Below are 19,146 nucleotides of genomic sequence, written 5' to 3' on the forward strand. Positions count from 1 at the left end.
ACAGATTTGCTCCACTTAAATTGTATCTTTTTGTAAAACTGTGCTTTTATATCTACTAGCAATTTTCTAGTGCCAGGACCAGCCTGATTAATAGAGCGGGGGGGGGGGGGGGGGTCGATCGGTGGCTAAAAAGGAAAGGTGAGTCTAGTTGGAGAGTGGTCAGTTAGGTAAATCTGTTGCTTTGTACTGCATTTTGGGGTATGTTACACACACTTTGTAATAGCTGGGAATGTGTGTAAAGCTGACTGTCAGGTGGAAGTGATCCGGTGGCTGTACAGCCACCCAATTGCTTCCATGGACCCCTGGTAGTGTGCATACCCCCACCCCATGTGCTTCTAGGGCCATGCTGTCCCCCTGCAGGTGCAGGATCCCCATGGCAGGTGTTAACATCTGCTGACTGATCTCTAGCTAAAATGAACATGGAAGCAATGTGCATTGTCACTTCTTCCCCAGCTTTTTTGGCTGGGGAAGAAGTTAATGGAGTGCGATCTGCACTGCATTAGCTTTAATGTAAGGCAGCGAAGACCTCTAGGGCTAACAAAGAGAACTTGTCAAAACAAAATGCTACCAATAAGGGGAATTTAGCTACCCTATGTAACAAATTGTAAAACATTGAAATTACACATAAGCATTTAAACCACAACCCATCCCAAAAAAGCTAAGCTTTTCCCCACATTCACACTTCAGGGGTGCCTATGAAAACATAAATTGCACTACACATTTTGCATATTATTGCCCACAATGGAGTGACAATAAGAAATGGTGGGTCATTATTTATGGTTAATGCTAAACTGATGACTTGTAGAGGGTTTTGAAGTGCAGCCTATGGAAAATTTGGGGACTGTGGTTGGCTTCATAGGCTATGCGCAAATTTTAAGGCTTGACATGTTGGGTAACTATTTCCCAAATCTATTTAACCAAAAATCAGGTAATTTTATTGTTTGTATGCCCTAAATCCACTTAGTGTATTTTTTTTTACTTAACTATTGCCCTTGATAAACTGTCCTGCTAACAGGTTGTCACATAAATCACTTTGTTCTCGGTTTCATAAAATGTTTGTGGGTAGTTGGAATTTTAAAAACCCCCATAGACCTATGTAGTAGGGGTAGTTCCAAATGCTTAGCCCAACTGGCTCAGTCACAAAGTAAGACTTCAGACAGAGAGGCTAAGTTTTAAAGCAATGGCAGTGGCTCTGAGCTTGGAATGCACTTTGCAGCTAACTTTTACCAGACCAAAGGTTTGAACTGTGCCCTGTGCAGAACCCAGTGCCAAAGATTATTTACAGGGTAATCCCCCACAAAATCCAGTTCAGCAGGGTCTGGACACAACACTCCAACGGTCGGGCTGACAACATCCATACTGCATAGCAGCCAATGGCGGAACTACCAGGGTCGCAGCTGTCGCACTTGCGTCTGGGCCCTGGCGTTATGCCACTGTGGAGGGGGCCCAAGACCCAGCATCTCCCCCTGCACCCCAGACTATGCAGTAGATGGGGGCGGTTGGCAGCTCTGTGGTGCCCGCGGGCTCTCCCTCCACTTAGCAATTCACTTCCCTGTGTAGAGGGGAGGGTCCACTGAGCCGGGCAGGCATCGGCCTCTCCACTGTATAGAGGGATGTGAATTGCTAAGTGGAGGGAGATCCTGCGGGCACCACAAAGCTGCCCATCGCCCCTCCCCTCCATAGTGATCTGACAGCCAGGGGTGCAGGGGAAGATGATGTGGGCATGACAGAGCTGCTGATAAATGTGCAGGTAAGTGGCCATGAGGTGATCTGTCTGTACTAGAAGTACAGTGTGTATATACTGTAAATCTGTGTACATGTGTTGGGGGAGGTCATATAGTACAAGACTACCCCAGCTCGGTGCCAATGCATAATTTATGCTGCTGGGTGCCACTTGCTGCACACCATCATTGATACAATCTGGGTGCCACAGCACACAGAGCATGTATGAACTGAATGCTACTATCTTCAAAAATCATATGTGCTGAAAAAAGATTATGGAGCTCATACTAGCTGGGTGTGATGGGGGTTGGAGGTGCACATCAAGTGGGTACAGAGCAGAGATGTGTAAGGTCCCTTTCACACTGGCAGACCGATTGGGTCCACCTGTCCATTTTTTAGATGGACCCGATCGGTCCATCTACTGCTCTCTATAGAGCGGCAGGTGTTAACAGACGTGTTTCCTGACACCCGCTGCTGTCCGCTAAAAACAGACGGATAGGGATCCATTCCCCTTCCATCCAGCGGATCAGATTAGTGGACAAGCAGATGGAGACCATCGGGCTGTGTCCACTCTGCATTAGAGGAGCAGCCATGGACCTGTCATCTGTTTGATCAGTGGAGAGATCAATCTCCCTGCTGAGCAAGTGGATTCAGGTGACAGGCCTGCCCAGTGTGAAAGGGCTCTGGATTAGTGGCAAGGGCTCCAAGACAAGGTCAGGGGGGGGCCTTCACGGTTTCTTGCACTGGGGCCCTGAAGGTTCTAGTATTTACACCTCTGATAGCTGCAACTGGAGAGATCAGCTCTAGAAGCTGTGTAGAGGAGATCATGCTACCGGTCAGTTTTTATTGATGTCTATTACCCCTGTTACAGAGATTCACCCTCACTATTTGTCCTGCATATCATGGAAGTAAACGAAAATCCCAAATTTTGGGTTGTCCCCAGAAAAGTAAGAGGGTAAATTGTCCAATGGGAAGACTAGTTCTGGTGACCAGCCCCCCCCAAAAAGGGATTCTCTTAATTTGTAGGGATTTCCTCTCACTTCTTTATTGGCAATGGGACAGGAAGTGAGGGGAAATCTTAATGGGGCACAGATGGTGAAAAAAAATAAAAAATCTGTCAGGGTTTATAACCCTCTTGCTTTATCTATCTTCAAGGTTTTAGAGGGCCCCCCTCCCAACAAACATTTGAGTAGCTATAAGACACATGCAGGAACCTTTTTATAAATTTCTGGTTTCACAGTAAGCAGATGAAATTGTATAAATACTGCTTTACTTTAAGTTTGACTGTTTAGGAAAATATTAGCATTACAGTGTACAAAGCACAGCATGTTTATTAACAAATATAAAATATATTTGCTATACTAGTCCAGCACTAGTGAAATGCTAGGATGGTATCATTCCTTTATTCCTCTTGCGGTCTGCCATTGCTCGTCGATTATGATTTGCCCTGGCTCCCTTGTTTGCTTCTTTTTTCCTCCTCTCCTGTGTTGTTTCCCTGTTCTGTCCCTGACCACGGGATGTTCCCACAACAGATGTTGTGTTATCATGTCGGAAACTGGAAAAAAAAAAAAGACATTTTGTATTGTAATAATAAACAGTCATTGCATTTTACCCCATCAACATAGCAGAAAAGTGCCGCTTGCCATAATTCTTGCAATATTCAAACTCTGAAGCTTAACACTACTACAATACATCAGGCAAATGGCAAACTTTTTATGAAGGATTATAAAAACCTTTAGACGTAGCTCCATGTTCCCACTGATCAAGGTTTTCCACATCAATTATGTTGATTTTCTCTTAATAAACAGAAAGCTGGACAGTGGCATATTCTACACACAATGTGGTCAGGGCATTCTCTAAACAAAGGGCCAATTTACTGTCCAAGCTTTGGGGGGGGGGGGGGGGGGGCAGGCTGTGATCAGTGGGAATAGAAACGCTTTGGCATAAGTGGAAGTAAACTGTGCCTCCTAATTGGTTTTAGTGGGAGGAATAGTGCCCCATCATTGATGGCTGTGGTAGGAATAGTGCCCCATTAAGCTATACGTACACCATCCTACCCTGACTGCGGTTTCCCCGAGGGCGGGGGTCAAAACGTTCCTATCCTGAACGAGATTCAGGGAGGGAGATTTACCTTCCCTAAATGCAGCAGATCCTAAACTCTGCTAAAAGCTTGTGTACATGAGCACACAGGCTTTTATGGCGTTGAATTTAGGAGCTTTGGCAAAAAGTGCCAAAAACTTCTAAACAAGTTTAAGAGCTGCCAGTTCACATGAAGCCTTATTGTGCAGTGCCTCATCATTGGTATCAGTGGGAAGAATAGGGCCCCATCATTGTTCATTTGGAGGAAAAAGGCCCCATCAGTGTCAGTTGGAGGAATAGGGCCCCATCATTGTTCATTGGGAGGAATAGGGCCCCGTCCTTATCAGTGTCATTGGGAGGAATAGGGCCCCGTCCTTATCAGTGTCATTGGGAGGAATAGGGCCCCGTCATTATCGGTGTCAGTGGGAGGAATAAGGCCCCGTCATTGTTCATTGGAAGGAGTAGGGCCCCGTCATTATCGGTGTCAGTGGGAGGAATAGGGCCCCATTGTTATCGGTGTCAGTGTTGGAGGAATAGTACCTCAAGGGCTGGATAAAGACAAGGAAAGGGCCACAGTAGTTTGGAGCCCAATACTCTAGATGGAGGCTGAAAGCAGAGACCAGGTTCAAGAGAATACATTAGTGCCAGACCTAACTGAAGATTTTTCTTGTTTTGATTTGTAGTTGATGAATTTATGACCTATTCTCTTTACTAAATCAGAAAGTATCAACACTTCTGGACAAAAGAACAAAGTAATTATACAGTGGGTACGGAAAGTATTCAGACCCCCTTAAATTTTTCACTCTTTGTTATATTGCAGCCATTTGCTAAAATCATTTAAGTCCATTCTTCTTCCTCATGAATGTACACATAGCACCCCATACTGACAGAAAAACACAGAATTGTTGACATTGTTGCAGATTTATTAAAAAAGAAAAACTGAAATATCACATGGTCCTAAGTATTCAGACCCTTTGCTCAGTATTTAGTAGAAGCCCCCTTTTGATCTAATACAGCCAGGAGTCTTTTTGGGAAAGATGCAACAAGTCTTTCACACCTGGATTTGGGGATCCTCTGCCATTCCTCCTTGCAGATCCTCTCCAGTTCCGTCAGGTTGGATGGTAAACGTTGGTGGACAGCCATTTTTAGGTCTCTCCAGAGATGCTCAATTGGGTTTAAGTCAGGGCTCTGGCTTGGCCACTTAAGAACAGTCACGGAGTTGTTGTGAAGCCACTCCTTCGTTATTTTAGCTGTGTGCTTAGGGTCATTGTCTTGTTGGAAGGTAAACCTTCGGCCCAGTCTGAGGTCCAGAGCACTCTGGAGAAGGTTTTTGTCCAGGATATCCCTGTACTTGGCCGCATTCATCTTTCCCCCGATTGCAACCAGTCGTCCTGTCCCTGCAGCTGAAAAACACCCCCACAGCATGATGCTGCCACCACCATGCTTCACTGTTGGGACTGTATTGGACAGGTGATGAGCAGTGCCTGGTTTTCTCCACACATACCGCTTAGAATTAAGGCCAAAAAGTTCTATTTTGGTCTCATCAGACCAGAGAATCTTATTTCTCACCATCTTGGAGTCCTTCAGGTGTTTTTTAGCAAACTCCATGCGGGCTTTCATGTGTCTTACACTGAGGAGAGGCTTCCGTCGGGCCACTCTGCCATAAAGCCCCGACTGGTGGAGGGTTGCAGTGATGGTTGACTTTCTACAACTTTCTCCCATCTCCTGACTGCATCTCTGGAGCTCAGCCACAGTGATCTTTGGGTTCTTCTTTACCTCTCTCACCAAGGCTCTTCTCCCCCGATAGCTCAGTTTGGCCGGACAGCCAGCTCTAGGAAGGGTTCTGGTCATCCCAAACGTCTTCCATTTGAGGATTATGGAGGCCACTGTGCTCTTAGGAACCTTAAGTGCAGCAGAAATCTTTTTGTAACCTTTGCCAGATCTGTGCCTTGCCACAATTCTGTCTCTGAGCTCTTCAGGCAGTTCCTTTGACCTCATGATTCTCATTTGCTCTGACATGCATTGTGATCTGGAAGGTCTTATATAGACAGGTGTGTGGCTTTCCTAATCAAGTCCAATCAGTATAATCAAACACAGCTGGACTCAAATGAAGGTGTAGAACCATCTCAAGGATGATCAGAAGAAATGGAAAGCACCTGAGTTAAATATATGAGTGTCACAGCAAAGGGTCTGAATACTTAGGACCATGTGATATTTCAGTTTTTCTTTTTTAATAAATCTGCAACAATGTCAACAATTCTGTGTTTTTCCGTCAATATGGGGAGCTGTGTGTACATTCACGAGGAAGAAGAATGAACTTAAATGATTTTAGCAAATGGCTGCAATATAACAAAGAGTGAAAAATTTAAGGGGGTCTGAATACTTTCCGTACCCACTGTATGTATTAAGGGGAAGAAAATTCATATGCATGTTAACCCTTTCATAGGGCAGCATACTGTACTTTATTGTAATTCCCATTCAGGGTGATGAATGTGGTTGCAGAACACTCAAAGGGTCGTGTACTATATCTTTCTATCATCCACTACCATTTACATACAAGTAATAAAGGTGTTACAGGGAAAATGCATGTGAGTTCAGTCCCTAAAAGGTACAAAGAAAATGTTTGGCTCAAAGTGGTAAACACAAAGTAAGAACTTTTTAGAAGTATAGCGAGGAATTGGGCTGTCTATCCTGTTTTTGAATAAAGTACAATCAAATTTATTGCTTATAGGCATTATGCTATAAATGTCCCTCTGTGGTTAAAAAAAACAGCTGTCCCATGTGCAGGTCAAATAAGATGATTGTGCAACCACAGTTAGTCAAATTTTCCTCTCTTTCTTTTCCAGCCCAATATCCTAAAGTAGCCCAAACCTGTTAAATGTTGTATGTGGACAACTTAACTTTGTCAGTCTGCAAGTGTTGAAGACCATGGTTGGATGACGAAACCCTATTAAAGCATTACTAAATCCAAGAACAAAACTGCAAAATATTGCAGCTTAGTCCTTAGATGTGGTGGCTGCTTTAGTTTTTTAGCAAATACATAAAAATACCTATTGATCTTGTAGGGAATGCAGTGTCTGTCACTTTCTGTGAGCTGCACAGAATATCTACCTTCCTAGCTATCTGCTGCAAACTACCAATTGCTCTGCGGTGGTTGTGGTTCAATCTTGATCCGTATGAAAAACTGACAGACAGATCCAGACTGCCCATGTGAAAGGGCCCTACTTCAAGGAAGCCATTGTTACACTGTACTGTTGGCCAACTAGCCTGAACGAGCTGTAGGCAGTTTGAAATAATATCTATAATATTCAGCTGTATCTCTATTATAATAGGGTAATGCTTACCCTTTCCTTGCATAATAATTTGCTCTTCTGGCCTCTGCTCGTTCCCTCAGCACTGCTGGATCCTGAATAAAGTGATCAGGCTGTAAAGACAGATGTGGCTGGTCAGTTACATAAACAAATAAAGTGAAGAACACAAGTGTTACACATATTCTGTAGACTTCATTCACAGACATGCTGCAAATATATGCACTTATATGGGTTTATGAGACATTTCTAAATGCAAGTCATGATTTTTGAATGGAATAATGCACATAGTTCATTAAAGTGAAACTAAACCCTTGCAATCTACTCTTTGTAATCCATATGCAACTAGCCTTAGTATATAGATAGGAAAGTATATTGTTTTAGAGGAGAAGTTCACCTTGTGTAACATGTGACATGTTACAAATGCACCAGGCCCAGAACCCCCCCCCCCCATTCCCCTGTTGTGACAGCAATCGGAGGATCTTTTTCCCCTGTTTGCTGTCAAAATTTAAAAACAAAAAAAAAAACCTTTGCCTGGTACTCCGCCTAACTGCATCACTCATTCACGTTGTTCCGTGAATGGGAAAACTACAACTACCGGCAGCCTTTGCACAGTCAGCTTGTAGTTCTCGAGCTACCTGTCAGTGTGAAACTACCTGCACATATGAGGCACAAGCAGATCGCTTACATTGACAGTCTATAGGACTCCTACATGGCACCCATGGGTGCGATCTGCAAATCGTGGGTGCCATGCTTTCTGGGCTCCAACAAGGGCCCACAAATGGACCACCTACTGGACCCCGCAAAAAAACAAGGGGGGGGGGGGTCGCCCTCCATAGAGGGCATAATAGGAAATAGCTCCCATAAAAAGGGACCACCCGCCGGGACATGCAGGCAGGGTACCCTGATGGTCCTGCAGCGCTAAAAGGGGCCGGTGCCCCCACACAATAATGGCGGCAAGGCTGTCATTCACAAAAGAAGCGCTCCCACAGTGCCATCCCTTCAAAAGGAGGCGCCAAGCTGACCAAATGGCCTAGCAGGCTGCAAGCCGCTGCCTAAATTTTTTTGGAGGCCCAGCTACAAGTGCACAGATCCTCAGCCCGGCAGATGCCCAAAGGAAGAGCATGGCCGAAAGACCCACAGTGACCACTGAAATTTTAGAGGGGCTGGGGGAAAGGAGGGGAACCTGGGGGTCCCACCATCCCAGGGAGGAGCCCACGTCCACCCCAAAACCCTCCAGGGGTAGAAGGGGGACAGCTACTTACCACATCAGGAACAGGATGGGCACAGCTCCAGACAGGACACCACTTCATTGCAATGTGGGTGCTGTCGGGCCAGGAGGAAACACTGTGACTCAGGCCAAAGCCAGTTCATATGCGCCTTTATGATACGTTTAACTTGAAGGCCAGCCCCCATCCAGTGGGGCTATGTCGCGGCCGACCTAGCGTGGAGCTGTGGTTTGCACGCCCTCACTGACTGGACTGGAGGGACCCTAAGGATCTAGGTTTTTCAGTTTGTCGCCCAGTCCAGCACTTCATTGTAGATCACACAGGAACCAAATAATAAAAAGGAGGAAAAAATTAAATTGAAAAAGAAAAAAATTGCCAGGACCAGAGATCCCAGCACGGAACTAGGTCCTAACTTCCGACTAGGCAGAAAAAACTGAGTGCCTATAGCAGAGAGTGGGTGTATACCCCCTGGGACTGACTGCCCATAGGCGTATTCAAGCTTTTTTGCTGCCTAGTGTCATACTTCTGTAGGGGGCAGTATAACCCAATGGTTAAGATGAATCAGGAGCTGTGTCCGTCAATGAACGAAATAAATATATATATTTTTTTTCAAAATTGTTGGTCTTTTTTTGTTTTTTTTTTTTTATAAACTCAGTGATAAAAATACCACCAAAAGAAAGCTCTATTTCTGGGGAAAAATTATACATTTTTATTTGGGTACAACATTGTATGACCACACAACTATCAGTTAAAGTAACACAGTGCCGAAACACAAAAAATGGCTTGGTCATGAGGGGGGTGTAAATCTTCCAGAGGTCAAGTGGTAAAGTGAACTTATCCTTTAACTTTTTTTTTTTTTTAACATTTCTTCAGTTGCCTCCTTGTTACTGGTCTAGGCCAAAATGAGGTCATACATCCTAGAAGTCATGGGCATTTTTTCCCTTTCATCTAGGAGGGGCTTTCTCAACCAAGCACACCCTGTTGCCTGCATTCCTTACCCAAGGACAGATGGATTCCAGGAAGTAAATACTACATGAACCATCTTCCCCTACTCAAGATGGCCAGATAGTGTTAGGGAGGAGTTTTTCAAATAGATTTCTCAACAAAATAAAGCAAGGAGACGTGGCTATATGGGTGAGTTTATTATGAAAAATAAAAATGAAAATAGTTAAATTTGGTTTACCCTTTTGCTGCCAGAGCCGTTTTTTTTTGTGCACATTTAAAAAAAAAAAAAAAACAAATCATTCTAGGCCTAAAGATTACATAAAACCCCAAAAAGGTTATATATTTTCTAAAAACAGACACCCTAGAGCAGTGATGGTGAACCTTGGCACCCCAGATGTTTTGGAACTACATTTCCCATGATGCTCATGCACTCTGCAGTGTAGTGGAGCATCATGGGAAATGTAGTTCCAAAACATCTGGGGTGGCAAGGTTCGCCATCACTGCCCTAGAGAATAAAATAGTGGCAATTCCAATTTTTTATGGTACACAATTTAATCGCAGCAGTTTAGGACTCACAACATTTCAGTAAAAATACACAAACTAATTTTAGGGCAAACAAACACAATAAATGACCCATTTTTTGATTAAATATAGAAGATGGTGTTTCACCAAGCAAATAGATACTCAATGTATCATACCTTAAATTCACCCATGAAACATTGAAAAACTTCAGTACCCTACATTTTCAATAAGTGAAATTTACCCCTACAGTTTATCAGTTTAGAGCTAATTGTACACAATGGGCCTGGAATTTTTGATCTCACTACTGGCACACACAGCGATATGCAACATGTGTGAGGTCGTCGTTTGTAGACGCCCCCAATGCATGCTTTTACATTCGTACATGCGTGTAAGATATGTGGAAGTGGGGCTCAAAACTGTTTTTTTTTGGGGGGGGGGGATTTTTAAGTGCTAGTGTAACTTTTTTTTTTTTAGAAAACTTTTCCATCACATAGGGGGGGAAAAGTGTGTAACGACCCCAAAGCCACTGCCCTAGTATCTATGGTGGGGGGGGTACTAAAAATATTAAGGGGCATTAAGTTGAGCTGCTTTTGGAAAAAATACAATTCTGTATGTCCAGACTGGACATTCTGACGTGTCTAAAAGTATGTAAACTCATGTATATTTCAACACAGGGAAAACTGATCTGGGAAGCGCAAGTTTGTTTATACATCCCATTTCAATTTATTCTGCATTAATATAAAACTAACAAGAGGCTCATGTGAATGCAGGCCATAGACTGTGTGAATTTCTTTCCTGCAACCAAATTTGCTCAATTTCCCCATCAACACAGACCGAGTTGACAGGGGAATCCTTCCTGCCGAGCAATTGTCTTCTCCCGGCGGAAGACAGGGATTATCAAGAGCAGCTATAGCAGCCACTTGTGATAATCGCACATGAATCCGGCAGGTTGGTTGTACCCAAATTGATCGATCAACTTGGTACATTCAGCCTGCCCATTAACGGTATGAATCTCAGCCGGTTCCTGCTAAACCGACCAATATTCAAACCGTCTATGGCTGGCCTTAAAAAAAAAAAAAAAACATGCTCCTGTGCCTTCACCCACTTCCAGCCCAAGGCCGTGATCAGATATCATCTTTTTCAGCCTGCACTGTAAGAAAAATCATAGCGGCAGTTCAGCCGCTTAATCGTTCTTACAGGCGGCAGGAGGGGACAGGCGGCATAAGTTCACCATATAGAATGGTGATAAAACTGTTTTTTTTCTAATAAAGACACGTTTAAAAATTTCTGCGCAAATACCGTGTAACATAAAAAGTTCCAACAACCGCTATTTTCTTGCCTAGAGTCTCTGCTAAAAAACATATATAATGTTTGGGGGTTCAGAGTAATTTTTTTCAGAAAAAAAATGGATTTTTGTACTTACCATAAAATCCTTTTCTCTGAAGTTCATCGACAAACGCAGTTCCATATGTTCTTTAAACCATTGGGTTATGCTCCTCCCATCAGCAATAGGACACTAGGCAGGAAAAAGCTTTACCACGCCTATGTGGGCTGTCCCTGCAGACATTAACCCACACACTCTTCTACAGCCTCTAGTTTTGTTGCAAGCAGTGTTTAGAAGACAAAAAAAAACATTTACTCAGAACAAGAGGGGCGGGTGCTGCTTCGGTCGATGAACTTCAGAGAAAAGGATTTCACAGTAAATAAAAAAATACAGTTTTCTCTATCGTTCATCGACAGACGCAGCTCCATATCTTCTTTAGACCATTGGGATGTCCCAAAGCAGTATAATCATGAGGGGTGGGAAGACAAAGCAAAGAAGAACATAACTTCCCAAAGGCTAAACGTAGCCAACCAGGTAATATGGAGCTCAATAAGGAACAGCTGGAGCTTACCTAGAAAAAAAACATACACCCACTAAGAGAACAAAAAAGATTCTCTTTAAACAGCAGCCTGCAAAACATTGCGACCATAGGTGGCATCCGAAGATGCCAACACATCAACTTTGTAAAATTTTGTGAACGTATGAACAGACAACCAAGTTGCCGCCTTGCAAATTGCATCACTGACGCCTGATGGTGAAAAGCCCAAGAGACACTGAGAGCTCTAGTAGAATGGGCCTTCACAAGTAAAGGAGGAACCTGACCCTTCAATTAATAAGCCTGAACTACCGTCTGCCTGATCCAACCATCTGAAAATGGTCGCAGCAGACGCAGCCAATTCTTTACGAGGTCCCTCAGTAAGGACAAAAAGAGCATCTGATTTTCTAAAAGACTCAGTGGCCCCTAGGTAAACCCTGATCGCCCGAACCACATCCAAAGAATGCAAGGCAATTTCCTTGGGATGCTTGGGCTTCCCCCCGCGCAGCAATGCCAACACTGGAGCCAGTACTTTGGTAAACACCCTGGGGGCGGAGGGGAGACCAAAGGGTAACGCCACAAACGGATTATGCTCTTTTGCTATGGCAAAGCAAAGAAACCGGTGGTGGCCAGCGTAGAAAGCAGTGTGTAGATATGGGTCCTTGATATCTATGGGAGGCCAAAAAGTCTCCCTGGTGTAGTGACGCCGCTAACGTTCGAATGGATTCAAAACCGCTGTACCCGCACAAAGCGGTTCAGAGCCTTGAGGTCCAGAATTGGACGCACTTTGCCTTCTTTTCTGGGCACAGTAAACAGGTTTGAATAAAACCCTTGAAAGCATTCCTGAGAGGGAACTGGTACAATCGCCCCTTGCGACAACAGATCTTGTACCGCCTCTAGTAGATTCCTTAACCGGTCTGGAGATAGGCGCAGATTGGATGGGGAAATCTGTCCAGCGGATGAGACCAGAATTCGATCTTGTACCCTGATCGGATCAGTTTGTGAACCCATTTGCCCTGAATCAAAGGAAGTCCAAGGTTCTGGAAGGAAGCGAATACATCCCCCCCACCCCAGAAGTGGGTGAGGGCACCTCTTCATAAAGGCGAGGATTTGTCTGCAGATCCGGACTGGCCGGTCTTTGATTTACCCGACCATGGCTTTTTGGAACTCCCAAAAGACCTGAACGGCTTTCCTTTTTCTTGCGACCCAGAGGTACGAAAAAGCCGCTTATGAGCAGTAAAGGAAGGGCCCAGTCTATGACGCGGCACCTTGCCCTTAGAGGACTGAGGAAGAAGAGTACTCTTACCACCCGTAAGGCCTTTGATCAACCACATTTAGAGAGGATCCAAACAACCTCCACCCCATAAAGGGAAGATCCGTCAAAGCGTTCTTGGAAGCCTGGTCCGCAGCTTTTTAACCACACCATGCTTCTAATCGCAATCCCCACTACAGACACTCTGGCCACTAGGGGAGCCGCATCCAGAAACACATCACACATGAACACCAGGGCTTGAGCCATCTGGTCCATTAGTTCCAGTACCGCTGGGGGGAGCTGCTCAGCTTTCAAGTTACCTTTTAGTAACTTCACCCATTCAGTAACCGTCTGTGACAACATAACATTCACAAATATTGGTTTCAATATGGAACCCGCTAGCACGTGTAGATGGCAGGACAGGGACTCCACTCGTCTATCCACAGGGTCCAAAAAGGCTGTGGGATTCTTCCACCGGAACTACAGTAGACTTATTCAGCCTGGAAACCGGGTGATCCACCTTTGGTGGCACGGTCCACCTAGTGGAAATTGCATCTGCAAAAGGATAACTGCGTTTAAATCCCTTAGGCACCACTAGCATGTGGTTGATGCGCTGCCATTGTTCATTGACAATATTGTCAAAAAGCTCCGGGCAAGGAAACACCTTGCCCGATTTTCAGGAGCCGAAAGACACCTGTGAACCCGACACTGTAGATTCATCTGCCAATTTTAAAGTTTCCCACACTGAAGCTATAAGTGCTTCCACCAATGCGCGTTCCCACGCGGCGGCTGATGAGGAGAGGTCCTCTTCACCATCAGAATGCAAAGACACCGACCCCTCAGGGTGGGGTGCGTCTGCGGCGGCCATATCTGCCTCAGAATCTGAGGAAACTACTGAGAGAGGTGAAGGCAGAGGACATTTGCGGCTAGCAACACTTTTACACACAAAATCTACATTTGACACCAGGCTTTCCAAGACTGCTGTAAGCACAGACAGGGGCTGCGACCCAGAAGGGTCCACACCTAGTGGGTCTGTAGGTAAAATAGTATCCTGGGACTCCATTTTACACTAAGATTAAAAAAATGCAGTGTTACTTTAAAAAGTCGCCATATCGCGATCCCACCGCTAGCTTTGCGGTATACCTAGTCCCAATCTAATACAGTCCGATAGCAGAGTGGATAAGGAAACCTACAGGGGACCCCAGAAAATGTTAGCAAACCGCTCAGGAGACTGTCAGCACGTTCTGTGAAACAAAGTAAAACGTTCTGACACAGGAAATAGAAAGCACAGCCTGGATCACTAGATCTTGTGTGTGATGCCGTTTGCCTGTCCAGTGATCGTGGACTACAAGAAAATGGCCGCCCCATGCATTCCTATGGGAAACGAAAAATGGTTGCCCATGCATTATAATAAAAAAATGGAAAGCATGACTCTACAGCAAAATGGCGGCCCCAACAGCGCGCCATGCGGTCTCCCGGGCCCCCAGAGGGGGTCCCAGACAAGAGGCATCGGAGGTTCCCTAGGAAGGGACCACACCAGGACAAAGCCACCCCCACAGAAAAACACTGCCGTGGCCACAATATTTCCACCACCTGGAGGTAGGCCCTGCTATGGGTAAGGGAAAAGACTTGGAGGGGATAGGCCTAATATCCCAGAGGCCAGGGGAACCGAGGGAGCCCCAAGGGTCCGACTATTCCAGGAAGAGGGCCCACATCCACCCTGAGACCGCCAGAGGATTTGGGGGACAGTATTACTCACCATACCACAGTACCAGGTGGGCGCCACTCCCAACAGTCCACCTCCCACCCGGGGTGGGGGTACTGCCAGCCAGGGGGTATGCTGCGACTTAGGGCGTTGTTCCAGGTCGATTGCGTCCCAGCGAGACTTGTCCACTCGCAGGCTCGTCCCCATCCAGCGGCGTTCTGTCGTGGCGAGGCCTAGTTCTGCACTATAACCTGCTCACGCTTGCTGGCCAGGCTGGGAAACCTTAAGGATCTAGAATATCCAGTCCGAAACCACAGCTGGCTGTTGCTTGAAGTTCTCCAGGAACTCTAACTAGTGAAAATTAAAAAAATAAATAAATAAAAGAAAAAAAAAAAAAAAAAAAAATATCACAAAATAAAAAATTTCCCTATTAATAGCTAAGGCTGAAGTCCCAGCAGGGAACTAGGTCCTATTCCCAAACTAAGCAGAAACAAACTAGAGGCTGCAGCAGAGTGTGTAGGGTTATACCTGCAGGGACAGCACCCATAGGCTTGGTAAAGCTTTTTCCTGCCTAGTGTCCTATTCCTGATGGGAAGAGCATAACCCAATGGTCTAAAGAAGATATGGAGCTGCGTCTGTCAAACAATGGAGAAAATTATGATGTTTACATGTAGGAGAGGAGTGCCAGAATAGGCTAGGTATGGAAGTGGTTAAGGCACCAGATATAGCACAGTGCTTTTGCCATGTCATTTGCTCTTTCCATGTTGTACAATACCTGGTTGATCATGCCTGTTCCCGTCTTCCCCTGTGTGTACTGACCACACTTTTCATGGCTGCTGATTCCTGATAGCGTTGTCAGATTAAGTGCCTCCATCATCCTACAGCGTCTCTGCATCTCCCCCTCCCTCTCATTTCCATAGTCTATGTGTAAACTGTGAAGCCGATCTCCTCCTGCCTTGTAAACTGTGAAGCCGATCTCCTCCTGCCTTGATTAAGTATTCTGCAGCAGCTGCTCCTTCCTTTTGGGTAAAGAGGTTGTAAAGTAACATCTGTTCTATATATTTATCCTTCCTATTTCAGGAACATATAAAACGTACAGTATGTGCGTTTTTTAAATGATAAAGCTAAATACTTTCTTTGCCCAGCTCTGCTGTGTGGTCATGTGTCCTCCCTCTGCTAGCTTGCATACGTCAGAGGGGAATCTCAGCCCCTCCCACTGTACTCCTTAGATCGAGGAGGAGAGCAGAGGGAGGACATGTGATCACACAGCAGAGCTAGGCAAAGAAGGTATTTAGCTTTAGAGTTTAGAAAGAAAAAAAAACACACACACACACACACACACACACACACACACACACACACACACACACACACACACACACACACTGTATGTTCCCAAAACAGAGGATAAAATAATAAAATAGATGTGACTTTACAACCACTTTAAAAGCGGAGTTCCGGCCTCGGGGGTCAATTTGAGCTAAAAATACCCCCGGGACAGTCAGGACTAGTAAATTCCATAATGGATAGCCTCTGAACTGTCCCGGGTCGCACTTACCTGTAAGAAGAAATACTTACCTTGAAAATTTCTTATCCAGCGCTGCCATCTCAGGTGTGGGCAGCTGAAGCAGCAGCGTCCCTCTTCGTTTCCTCTTCCGTGGCGTCGGAGTCCCACAATGCACTGCGCCGGCCCTGCTAGTCACTTCCGGTGCAGGCACGGCATCCCTGCACAGCTTCTGGGAATCTGTTTAGCAGTGAATGCCGCGCCTGCACTGAAGTGATGGTGCGGGTCGCAGAGGGAGGAAGTGGAAGGAAGGTGAGTATATTTTCTTCTATAATAAGGTAAGTGACCAAAAAAAAAAAAAAAAAAAAAAAAAAAAAAAAAATCGGCACTATCCATTTCTTTCAGGTTGCCCTCAGCAAGCGGATGGCCCAAAATCGATTTTTTCGATTTTGAGGCCGGAACTCCGCTTTAAGGCTGCTACGCATAGGCCAAATATCAGTCGGTTCAACAACATTTGGCCAGTGTGTACAGCAGCCTGTCCAGCAGTAGCCGGCCTAACGAGCATGCTGGAAAACCAGCATTCAATTAGCGCTGGCTGTCAGTGCCGATCAGTGTGTTCTGGCAGGGGAGCAGTCCCTCTTTCAGAACACAATAGCTTAGTGAGGGAGACGGACACACTAGAAATCGCTTGGTACAGCGAACTCTGTTTTTTTCCCATTTAGCCCACTGGGTTTAACAAAAAAAAAAAAAAAATGTCCTGCGTGTGCCTAGCTTAAGAAGCACATATATGTTTGTGTATCATTTGTAAATGCAACCTTCCCTTTTTCTATAAATACCTTTGGACCAGTTTCCTCTTCAGCCTCGTCCTCATCTATCTCCTCTACATTATCGTCTTGTTTTCTGGATCTTAACACTTGAGGAATTGTGAAGGGCCTTGAATATAGGAAAGTAAACAACACATGATACACAATGAATACACTGTTTCAGAAGATATTAGAAGGATGAGAAGAAAGAGCAATTAAACCAAACTTTTTTTTTTTTGCCAAAAAGCTGATAAAAAAATAAAAAATAAACTCAAGCATCGGCTTTATGTTAGACAAATGAGAGTTCTGCTGCAGATAAACCTTCAAGATTATATTTACCTGCGACTGATCAGCTCATCATCAGAATCTGCATCATTTGCTCCAACCTGGCTCCCATCATATGTATCATCATACTCATCATCGTAATCTGCATCCACTGTATGTTCTTCAGAGACCATGCTATACTGGCTGTAGCGCTCTTTCTGTGCCAGTATCGTACTTTTATCTGCCAGCACTTGTGCCGAAGTTTCAGGTTTCCTAGAAAGAGAAAAAAGGTTTAAAGTTTAGGTGTAGCTAAAATTAAAAATGGAAACATAACTTACAGTAGGATGTGTCCCTTGTGCAGATTCCTCTTCTTTAAGCTGTAATCTTCCACTGTCCATGCCCCAACCCCCGCTGCCATAATTCTCCAGTGCGGCAGGGGTTAATAATACTAAGGGGCTGTTAAAGGCTCTCATCGAGAGAGCCTGTCCTTTCCCCTAGCTGCGCCATTCACAGAAGCCATATTACAGTTCATATAAATGAAACCTGATCTAAGAATGGAGGATTTGATGATTAATAGCTCTGCCCCCCCCCCTCCATTGTTAGACTGTGAAGATTACAGCAAGGGTGGGTTCAGGGGCAGAGGAAGATTAAAAATAAAGAAGGGGCATCAGCACAGGGGACACATCCTATTGACTAAGTTAAATCTCTTGTGCTGATTCTTCTTTTATATATTTTAGCAGGCTTTAAGATATTGCAGCAATAAAAAGTCCTGTTATATACAGTGGGTATAGAAAAGAACCCCACCCCCCCCCCCTTAACCACTTAAGCCCCAGAAGATTTTACCCCCTTCCTGATCAGGCCCTATTTTGCGATTCGGCACTGCGTGACTTTAACGGACAATTGGTCGTGCAACAATGTACCCAAATTAAATTGACGTCCTTTTTTCCCCACAAACTGAGCTTTCTTTTGGTGCTATTTGATCACCTGTGCGATTTTTACTTTTTGCGCTATCAACAAAAAAAGAGCGTAAATTTTGAAAAATAACAATATTCTCCACATTTTTTTATATGAAATTCCCCAAAAAAAAAGTAAAAATCTAAATTTTTTAACATTTTTGGCCAATTTGTTTTCTGCTACATATGTTTGGTAAAAAAAAAAAAAAAAAAAAAAAAATCGCAATAAGCATATTTTGATTGGTTTGCGCAAAAGTTATTGCGTCTACTAAAGGAAAAGATTTCTGTCATTTTTGGTGTTTTTTTTTTAACGAGTAATGGCGGCAATCTGCGATTTTTTTTGCGGGACTGCGACATTGCGGCGGACAGATTGGACCCTTGACTGACATTTTTGGGGGTACCAGTGACATTACTACAGTATTCAGTGCTATACATATGCACTGTTACTGTAAAAATGACACTGGCAAGGAAGGAGTTAACTTTATTGGTGATGCAGGGGTTAAGTGTGTCCCTAGGGGTGTGCTTCTAACTGTAAAGGGGTGTGGCTAGTGATGTAACCACAGAGACATACGATCCTACATAGCAGGATCGTATGATCTCTGCAGTTAGATCAGGGAGAATGACAGGCGGCTTTGTGTACATCAGCCGCCTGCCTTTCTCCCTCTCCACGGGGAAATCGCGAGTGACCGGCGGACATGTTAGGGAACGAGCTGGGGCTGGAGCAAGCGCTCGTCCCCTAGAGGCTCACAGGCTAGCGACGTAGTACTACGTCACTTTGCCTGTACGGGGCTGACCGCCGCAGTAAATAGTCGTGCGGCGGTCGGCAAGCGGTTAAAAATATTCACATTTTGTTGCTTTGCAGCCTGAAATAAAAGACAGACACCATTTTTATTTTATCTAGCTGTATTTACTCAATGCAACGTATAACATCCAAGTAAAAGCTAAAACACCAACACGCCAGAAAAAAAAAAAGTAAAAAACAGAATCACTGAGTTGGAAAA

General features: G+C 44.7%; 1 protein-coding gene across 2 annotated transcripts in view; it reads right to left on the minus strand.

Annotated features, from left to right (window-relative positions):
• Nucleotides 1-2,975: 2,975 nt before the first annotated feature.
• Nucleotides 2,976-19,146, minus strand: part of ASCC2 (activating signal cointegrator 1 complex subunit 2) — an 80,995-nt gene continuing 64,824 nt past the window's right edge. For both annotated transcript variants that reach the window (XM_082256837.1, XM_082256838.1), the window contains exons 15-18: nt 17,268-17,465; nt 16,962-17,058; nt 7,146-7,225; nt 2,976-3,277 (exon numbers count right to left, since the gene is read on the minus strand). In XM_082256837.1, the coding sequence (XP_082112963.1) occupies nt 3,106-3,277; nt 7,146-7,225; nt 16,962-17,058; nt 17,268-17,465 (547 nt within the window). In that variant the 3' untranslated portion in view covers nt 2,976-3,105. The remainder of the gene's footprint in view (nt 3,278-7,145; nt 7,226-16,961; nt 17,059-17,267; nt 17,466-19,146) is intronic.

This window comes from Pelophylax lessonae (genome assembly GCF_965119305.1).
Source record: "Pelophylax lessonae genome assembly, chromosome: 1".
Classification (NCBI taxonomy): Eukaryota; Metazoa; Chordata; class Amphibia; order Anura; family Ranidae; genus Pelophylax; species Pelophylax lessonae.